The sequence below is a fragment of the Bufo bufo genome, chromosome 3 (assembly GCF_905171765.1).
Source record: "Bufo bufo chromosome 3, aBufBuf1.1, whole genome shotgun sequence".
In the NCBI taxonomy this organism is placed as follows: Eukaryota; Metazoa; Chordata; class Amphibia; order Anura; family Bufonidae; genus Bufo; species Bufo bufo.
In genome coordinates this window covers 23,569,550-23,579,966 of record NC_053391.1, presented here as the reverse complement: position 1 = coordinate 23,579,966, position 10,417 = coordinate 23,569,550, and the positions used below count along the sequence as shown (strand labels likewise).

At 44.9% G+C, this 10,417-nt stretch overlaps 1 protein-coding gene across 1 annotated transcript in view; it reads right to left on the bottom strand.

The window, feature by feature from the left end:
* Window positions 1–8,919, bottom strand: part of LOC120993586 (zinc finger protein OZF-like) — a 19,991-nt gene extending 11,072 nt beyond the window's left edge. Inside the window, exon 1 of the mRNA XM_040422061.1 lies at window positions 8,583–8,919. Coding sequence (XP_040277995.1) covers window positions 8,583–8,919 — 337 coding nt within the window. The remainder of the gene's footprint in view (window positions 1–8,582) is intronic.
* Between the last annotated feature and the right edge of the window lie 1,498 nt (window positions 8,920–10,417).

The window sequence follows — 10,417 nt, the reverse complement described above, 5'->3', positions numbered from 1 at the left end:
CACTAGGGGGGTATAAACCTGTGGTCCTTAAGTGGTTAACGACCCATGACATACCGGTACGTCATGGGTTGTTCCGATCACCGCTGCCCGGCGGGCGGTGATCGGAACGAGGTGTCTGCTCAAATCATTGAGCAGGCACCTCGGCTAAATGCCCGGGGGGGGGTAAGGAACTGATCCTCCAACAAAACATTGAGCACTTTACGGCGCAGTTGAAGGAGAGGAAACATACTCAGTTCCTTAGAGACACTGCCGACTTCAAAGAGGGTCGTATCCTGGAATTTGGGGAGAGGACAACTAAAGCTTTAGAAGTGGAGACTGAACCCTCTTCCTCAGAGGGTGAAACAGAGGGTGAAAGTATCCCATTTCCCTCTCAACAGTTTCCCATTTTTTCATCAGGTAAGGGAAGGAGTAGGGGCAGAGGTGGTAGGAGCAGGAGACCCCGTAATCGAGGGGATTTTTTAGGGACCCCTCAGGGACCACCAGCCTATGGTCTAAGGGACAGAAAAAAACAATAAAGGAACAACAAACTAGGTACTCTCCTAAGATAGAATCTGTTAGTCAGATGGATGACTTACAGATAATGAATCTTTCATAGCGACCCCTTGGTGCATCTGAGATGCAGGTGCTTAAAAGAGGCCTTTCATTTCTCCCCACGTGCTCCTTTGACGAATTTAGATGGGTGAAGGACCTGACCTTATTTGTCAGGAAATTAAAGTGGAAAAAATTCTTCTCTACCCATGACAGGCAACAATGCGTCGAGTTAGGGATTGATATTGATGAACTACCCGACGTACGTCTGCTAGCGACAATGTTGGAGGAGGGTGACAGACAAATGGGGGAGGGCCCTTTTACTGAACTAAAATCTCCATCTACAAAGAATCCTCCATTAGGAGATCATACAGCGATGGATATATTTTTGAAGATAGTGACGGACCAACTTAGATCAATTGAGGAATGGAGAAAAATGTACCATAATCTATCTAAGGCAGAGACTGAGGCATTACTATCCTTAGAGGGGGATCCCTCTATAGTGATTAAACCCTCGGATAAAGGGGGAAATGTGCTGGTGATGGGGGTAGAGCAATACAGCGAGATGTGTTTAAAGATCCTGAAGGACAAGCACTATCGTGTATTGGAAGAGAATCCCATGGAGGGTCTACATATTAAGCTGAAACACATTTTGCTGAAAGCATATGAAAAGAGATTAATCAGTAAAAATGAATATACGTATCTACTCCCTAAACATCTGCAGATGCCCTGTTTCTATAGCCTCACTAAAGTCCACAAATGGTGTTCCCCCTCAAAGGAAGACCCATAGTGTCTGGTATTGATAGTCTGACACATGGTATCAGCACTTATGTGGATATGATCTTGCGTCCGTTTGCATCTCTTCCATCTTACATACGTGACTCAATGGAGGTGATCCATAAACTGGAGGGTATTCAAACTGATGGGCATATTCTGTTGGCCAGCTTGGATGTGGAGGCACTCTACAGCTCTATACCCCATGACAATGGTTATAAGGCTGTGGGTGATTTCCTCAAACAGCGAGGAACACATCTGTGGTCGCTCAATGAGTTCATTCTACAGCTACTCCAGTTCATCCTTGAAAACAACGTTTTTCTCTTTGACCGTCGGATCTACCACCAGCTCAGGGGGGTTACGATGGGGAGCCCTTGTGCCCCCACCTTCGCCAACCTTTACCTGGGCTGGTAGGAGAGGGAGGTTGTTGGATGATAATGGCAGTTGGACACGACACGTCAATTTATGGCTTCGCTTTATAGACGACGTGTTCATCTTGTGGGCAGGGACCGAGTCAGAGTTTGGTGACTTTGTACGGGTACTAAACAATAATGAAATGGGACTTTTTTTCACCTCCGAGATTCATGAGGATAAGATCGATTTCCTGGATCTGACAGTGTTCAAGGACCAGGAGGGCTGTTTGGGGACCCGTCTTTTCTGGAAGAAGACTGCCACAAACAGTTTGCTCCAATGGGACAGTTGCCACCCGGGGCCCCTTAACCACCTCAGCCCCCCTAGCTTAAACACCCTTAATGACCAGACCACTTTTTACACTTCTGCACTACACTATTTTCACCGTTTATTGCTCGGTCATGCAACTTATCACCCAAATGAATTTTACCTCCTTTTCTTCTCACTAATAGAGCTTTCATTTGGTGGTATTTCATTGCTGCTGACATTTTTACTTTTTTTGTTATTAATCGAAATTTAACGATTTTTTTGCAAAAAAATGCCATTTTTCACTTTCAGGTGTAAAATTTTGAAAAAAAAAACGACATCCATATATAAATTTATTGTTCTACATGTCTTTGATAAAAAAAAAATGGTTTGGGTAAAAGTTATAGCGTTTACAAACTATGGTACAAAAATGTGAATTTCCGCTTTTTGAAGCAGCTCTGACTTTCTGAGCACCTGTCATGTTTCCTGAGGTTCTACAATGCCCAGACAGTAGAAAAACCCCACAAATGCCCCAATTTCGGAAAGTAGACACCCTAAGGTATTCGCTGATGGGCATAGTGAGTTCATAGAACTTTTTATTTTTTGTCACAAGTTAGCGGAAAATGATGATTTTCTTTTTTTTTTCTTACAAAGTCTCATGTTCCACTAACTTGTGACAAAAAATAAAAACTTCCATGAACTCACTATGCCCATCACGAAATACCTTGGGGTGTTTTATTTCCAAAATGGGGTCACTTGTGGGGTAGTTATACTGCCCTGGCATTCTAGGGGCCCTAATGTGTGGTAAGTAGTTTGAAATCAAAATCTGTAAAAAATGGCTGGTGAAATCCTAAAGGTGCTCTTTGGAATGTGGGCCCCTTTGCCCACCTAGGCTGCAAAAAAGTGTCACACATGTGGTATTGCCGTACTCAGGAGAAGTTGGGTAATGTGTTTTGGGGTGTCATTTTACATATACCCATTCTGGGTGAGATAAATATCTTGGTCAAATGCCAACTTTGTATAAAAAAAATGGGAAAAGTTGTCTTTTGCCAAGATATTTCTCTCACCCAGCATGGGTATATGTAAAATGACACCCCAAAACACATTCCCCAACTTCTCCTGAGTACGGCAATACCACGTGTGTGACACTTTTTTGCATCCTAGGTGGGCAAAGGGGCCCACATTCCAAAGAGCACCTTTAGGATTTCACCGGCCATTTTTTACAGATTTTGATTTCAAACTACTTACCACACATTAGGGCCCTATTGTAACACAACCAGTTGTAGTTGGTCAAACTATAATTATACAATATGGCTAAACCCTTAAATAAGTAATAGACTTCACAATGAATGAGTAGCTTATTTAAATTTAAAACATAACATTTATTAATGTTTGTAGATAAAATAATGGGCCCTACTATACTTGACAATACTAAATAGTTGCCACTAGTTACACTATTCTCCTGTAAAAAATGGGCGGAGATGGGAAGGGACCAAAAAGGGACAGTAATAATGTAACCAGACAGGGTGAAGGGTAGCCAGGTACCAAGGGAGAAAGACACAGCGCTGGGTCAATATCCCTAAACAGCCCTGTCTCTCACTATATCCTCCCTCCTATCTGCCACAATATCCCTATTTACACCCTCCCTAGTAATGGACTGCCCAGCTTTGCCCGATAGCCAGAATATGGTCCTATAGATGGTGTCCTTAACCCCGAAGGGAAAGGGAGGGAAAGCTGGCAAAGGTGAGTGTGCTGAAACAAAAACAGGTGGAATGACAATGTAACGTCACCTGTGATGCCTAAGCAGATTCATACACGATGAGGTATATAATCAAAAATCATGATGTACCAAGAATGTGCTTATTCAAATGGTAATAACGTCCCGACGCGTTTCCTCAGTGTAACCTGATTCGTCAGGGGACAAATAGATTATATCAAACGAGCCCCTCAGTCGGGCTCAGTTATTCAGAAAAAATAGAGGGGTCATGGAGGACACACTAATATACCATACTCGATAAAACTATACAGTCTCCCTGATAATGGACAACTGTGCAGCAAATAAAGTATATAGATAGGTTACCATGTGACCTCCAATCAGCCCAACGTTGTAATGATAGAGACAAAAGTCACCCTCTATTTAGCATGGCCTGTGGTAGTTCCTGATATATTCAATAGTGTGTAATGTGTTCAGTGTTCAATACACGCCAGTATCCAGGTTAGAGTGTCTAAGCCTGGAAATTAAATCTGGAATAACCAGAGGTCACCAGTCTCTACTTAGACAAGATGGTACCTGTCAGTAGGACTACAATCCAAGCCTAATAAACCAATGTAGTATATTCATGAAAGCATCACAATAGTTAGAAGTATCTATTCAGTATACCTCCAATAGTAAATGCATCGCGTCAATTGATAGTATCTACTAAATATACATTGTAGCCGATCTCCCACTAGTGATGTCACTAGCGGACATTAAAAAATCAGCGCAACGTAGCTCATCTAGTGCTTATGTCAATCTGATATGCAAGCATCAAGAAATAAGCGGCTTATCTGTCCAGTCGTGATGATAACTGTCTCCAGATAGGAATGGATGGAGGGTGCTCCCTGGCGTCCTGCGTGTAGCAGTGGCAATGAGGCCATATTCGCGGGTCATTTAAAAATCCGAGAAGCCCCGCCTCTATTCAATGCCCCCTCATTGTCAGATAGCGTCATAGTCACGTGATGCATTGGCTGTTCCGCCCATAATCACGTGATTCTATTCCTTTCTATGACGCCTAGCGTGGAGGCAGATTCCTGCTGCCAGGCAACCAAGACGACGCATTACTTGCGATGGTAAGGTCGAGGTCCGTACATTTTTCAGAAGCCTGTCAGAGCGCCGCCTTCCCCTGTTATGTTTTAGGCGGCATGTAGTCTCCACTACACATGTTTGAGGTGCGTGTTCTAATGAGATGCAGAGATGGAATCGAAGGGCAAATAAGCTCCACCTCTGCTCCCATAAAGATAAAGAGTGTTTTCCATTGGTCCGCTTGGTCTGCGGTTTACCTAATGGAATATTAGAGTTTTTAAGGTGATTCCTCAAATAACTGTGGTTAATTAATTGCTTCAACGCAACCCTATTTAAAAGTGCCTCTTTCCATAAGCTCCCAATAGGGGGTATAGTGATCTCGTTCAATATGTCACTCCAACAGAGTCATTTATAATGTTTAAAGGAAAAAGATTTTTTTTTTTTATTTATATATTTTTGTTGTTATATATATATATATATATATATATATATATATTATTGTTACAATCCTGCCCACATACTCTAGGGCAGACCTGGGCAAACTACGGCCCGCGGGCCGTATACGGCCCGGCGGACCTTTTAATCCGGCCCCCGGGCGGAGCCAGAGGCGTGCCAAGCAACGATACCCCTCCTCCGCGAATGAAGAGGACTTCCGACTCGGCGTGCTGCGTGTGGCATGGCGCGGTGGCAGGGAGGCAGCGTCAGCGGCAGTACTGTCTAGGTAAGACACAGCAGGGGGGGGGGGTGCCTCGTGCGAGCCGTACCCGGGACCCGGCCGGCCGCAATTATTCCCTTCTCTGTAACAGCGCAGCGCCCGCGGCTCTCATAGTATCGGCTGTGACTGTCTGACACTGACAGTCACAGAGCCGACAAGCATGAAGCTGCGGCCGCCTCCCCCTGTGCTGTGTGTAGTCAGTGTGACTAACACATGGCTGATCATCTCTGAGCATTACGTTTCTAAAGGCAAGGGGGGGGGGAGGGGTGTGTACTATTGTAAGGGGGGGGGGGGTGTTCTGTATATGATGGGGGGGCCGGGGGGGTGTTCTGTACACAAGGGGACAATGGCTGGATTCACAGGGGACAATGGCTGGATTCACAGGGGACAATGGCTGGATTCACATTGGACAATGGCTGGATTCACAGGGGGACAATGGCTGGATTCACAGGGGACAATGGCTGGATTCACATGGGGACAATGGCTGGATTCACAGGGGGACAATGGCTGGATTTACAGGGGACAATGGCTGGATTCACATGGGGACAATGGCTGGATTCACAGTGGGACAATTGCTGGATTCACAGGGGGACAATGGCTGGATTCACAGGGGGACAATGGCTGGATTCACAGGGGGACAATGGCTGGATTCACAGGGGGACAATGGCTGGATTCACAGGGGGACAATGGCTGGATTCACAGGGGACAATGGCTGGATTCACATGGGGACAATGGCTGGATTCACAGTGGGACAATTGCTGGATTCACAGGGGGACAATGGCTGGATTCACAGGGGGACAATGGCTGGATTCACAGGGGGACAATGGCTGGATTCACAGGGGGACAATGGCTGGATTCACAGGGGGACAATGGCTGGATTCACAGGGGACAATGGCTGGATTCACAGTGGGACAATTGCTGGATTCACAGGGGGACAATGGCTGGATTCACAGGGGGACAATGGCTGGATTCACAGGGGGACAATGGCTGGATTCACAGGGGGACAATGGCTGGATTCACAGGGGGACAATGGCTGGATTCACAGGGGGACAATGGCTGGATTCACAGGGGACAATGGCTGGATTCACAGGGGGACAATGGCTTTCACTAATATGAGTCACAAATAGTGAAAAATGTTCATTGTTTTGGGAAATTTTGTTTAATAAATTTAAATTTTTTTCTTGTAAGGCAACCTCACTTTTTCATTGTTTAACTATAACAAGTACTCGTACCAGTTGTCCAACAATGATATTTACTGCTTTTTATAAAGAAATACAATTGATTTTATGCAGTATTGAGTTTAGCCTTTTGGCCCGGCCCTCCAAAATATTTTCAGTTTCTCATGTGGCCCCATCGAAAAAATAATTGCCCACCCCTGCTCTAGGGGTAGCTACGGGGGCGACCGGACTATATCACTAAGATGCAGAATAGTCTATCACGATTCAATTTAGCAGCCAAATGACAATTGTTCATTTAGACCTTTTGGAGCTACAGTTTGAAGGTGGAATATCCACCAAGTCTCTCTCTGTAATATTTTCCGGTCCCAATCCCCTCCCCTTTTTGGTCTCGCGACCACTTCAATACCCATAAATCTCAACTCTGATGCATCACCACCATGTGTCATATTAATATGTTTGGCAATGGGTGTATCTCTGTTGTTCCTAATGTCACCCAAATGTTCACCTATCCGGCGTCGCAACTCACGGGTGGTTTTCCCAACATATTCGAGACCGCATATACAGTTGGCTCTATAGATTACTTCCCTGGTGCGACAATTGATAAAATGTCTGATTTGGTGACACTTGCCGGTGACATTGGCATAAAACGAACGTCCCTTTAGGATATGTTCACATGCCACACAACCACTACAGCGAAAACAACCGATTGGACGTTGTAACCATGTCTCACTAGAATCACGTGTGTCGCTGTAGTGGCTGTGTACCAGGCGATCCCTAAGACTAAGGCCCCTGCGGTAGGTGACCTGTGCTGTTTCCGGGATAACCTTTTTAATGTCTGGGTCGATGAGGAGGACCTCCCAGTGTTTCCTTAGTATCTCTTTAACCTCCACCGAAGAATCATCAAAGGTACCTATGAGGCGTATCAAACCAGTCTCCAGTTTTTTGGGTTTGGGATAGAGAAGGTCATCTCTTTTACTCCCGCAGGCTCTTTTAAAAGCACTTTTTAGGACCGCATCTGGGTACCCCCTTTCCCGAAAACGACTTCTAAGATCGTCAGCCTGTGTTTTAAATGTATCCCAAGTGGAACAGTTCCTCCTAATACGCAGGTACTGTCCCACTGGTATTCCCCTCTTCAAGGGGAAGGGATGGTGGCTGCTCCAATGTAGGAGTGAATTCGTGGAAGTGGGTTTCCTAAAGATGTCTGTTTGAATCACATCATCCTTGCCCCTTGAAATGGAGATATCAAGGAAAGGCAAGGTATTTGTCTCAAAGACCGAGGTAAACTTCATATTTATGTCATTGGCATTGAGACACTTGACGAAGTCTGAGAATTCTTTTTCTCCCCCTTTCCAGACAACAAAGACATCGTCAATGAATCTTGCCCAAGTGACGATGCAGGGGGTATATCTGTTCGGTATGTCGCCAAAGACCAGTGTCCTCTCCCACCAGCCCAGGAACAAATTAGCATACGACGGGGCACACAAACTCCCCATCGCAGTGCCCCTGAGCTGGTGGTAGAGGACACCGTCAAAAAGAAAATAGTTCCTTGTAAGAACGAAATTGAGTAGTCGTAGGACAAAAACATTATGTGGATAAAACTGTTGGCCCCTAGTATACAAGAATGATTCCACTGCCCTCATACCGAGATGATGAGGTATGGACGAATAGAGGGCCTCAACGTCTATAGAGGGTAGGGATGTCCCCTCCTCCAAGCTGATACCCTCCAAACAACCAAGAAGGTCACTCGTATCTCTCAGGTATGAGGGCAGTGTTTTGACAAATGGTGCCAATATGTGGTCCAAATAGATCCCCAAATTTTGGGTCAAACTATTCACCCCCGAAACAATCGGGCGTCCCTTAACAGGGAGGCCACCCTTATGCACCTTGGGTAGGCTATAAAAGGTGGCTACTGTGGGATGTTTCTTGTATAAGTACTCAAATTCGTCACCAGAGATAAGGTCATCAATTTTTGCTATTCGCAATATGTCAATTAACTCCCTCTGGTATTCAACGGTGGGGTCACACTTCAGTTTTTCATATGTGTCCCTATCATCAAGCAAGGTATGACACATGTTGGTATAGTCATTGGTGTTCATCAACACAATGTTCCCCCCCTTGTCCAAGGGTTTGATGATGAGATTTTTCTTTTTCTCCAAGTCCAGCAAAGCTTTGTACTCGCTTTTGCTGCAATTGAAGCCACCATGACGAGATATCAAGCTGGATAAATCCCGACAAACCTGGTTCACAAAAACATCTATGCAGGTTGGGTCCCCCAACGGAGGCATTTTAAGACTTTTATTTTTAAGTGAGGTAAATGGGCCTTTACCCTCCTGGGGCATGCTGTCACTCAAGCTGTATAGAAGACGAACATCTTGAAGGATGTCGGGAGAGATACCCATCTCCCTGCTCTCTCGCTTAGCGACAAGCGCAAAATGTTTGCGCCATCTAAGCTTTCTAGCAAAGAGGTGGATATCTCTAACCTTATTGAAGAGGCTGAAGCTAGAGGTGGGATAGGCATCACAGGTGACGTTACATTGTCATTCCACCTGTTTTTGTTTCAGCACACTCACCTTTGCCAGCTTTCCCTCCCTTTCCCTTCGGGGTTAAGGACACCATCTATAGGACCATATTCTGGCTATCGGGCAAAGCTGGGCAGTCCATTACTAGGGAGGGTGTAAATAGGGATATTGTGGCAGATAGGAGGGAGGATATAGTGAGAGACAAGGCTATTTAGGGATATTGACCCAGCGCTGTGTCTTTCTGCCTTGGTACCTGGCTACCCTTCACCCTGTCTGGTTACATTATTACTGTCCCTTTTTGGTCCCTTCCCATCTCCGCCCATTTTTTACAGGAGAATAGTGTAACTAGTGGCAACTATTTAGTATTGTCAAGTATAGTAGGGCCCATTATTTTATCTACATAAATGTTATGTTTTAAATTTAAATAAGCTACCCATTCATTGTGAAGTCTACCACACATTAGGGCCCCTAGAATGCCAGGGCAGTATAACTACCCCACAAGTGACGCCATTTTGGAAAGAAGACACCCCAAGGTATTTCGTGATGGGCATAGTGAGTTCATGGAAGTTTTTATTTTTTGTCACAAGTTAGTGGAATATGAGACTTTGTAAGAAAAAAAAGAAGAAAAAAATCATCATTTTCCGCTAACTTGTGACAAAAAATAGAAAATTCTAGGAACTCGCCATGCCCCTCACGGAATACCTTGGGTGTCTTCTTTCCAAAATGGGGTCACTTGTGGGGTAGTTATACTGCCCTGGCATTTTAGGGGCCCGAATGCGTGAGAAGAAGTCTGGAATCAAAATCTGTAAAAAATGGCCGGTGAAATCCTAAAGGTGCTCTTTGGAATGTGGGCCTCTTTGCCCACCGAGGCTTCAAAAAAGTGTCACACATGTGGTATTGCCATACTCAGGAGACGTTGGGCAATGTGTTTTCGGGTGGGGTTTTTTTTCATATACCCATGCTGGGTGAGAGAAATATCTTAGCAAACGACAACTTTTCCCATTTTTTCATACAAAGTTGGCATTTGACTGAGATATTTATCTCACCCAGCATGGGTATATGTAAAATGACACCCCAAAACACATTGCCCAACTTCTCCTGAGTACGACAATACCACATGTGTGACACTTTTTTGCAGCCTAGATGCGCAAAGGGGCCCAAATTCCTTTTAGGAGGGCATTTTTAGACATTTGGATCCCAGACTTCTTCTCACGCTTTAGGGCCCCTAAAATTCCAGGGCAGTATAAATACACCACATGTGACC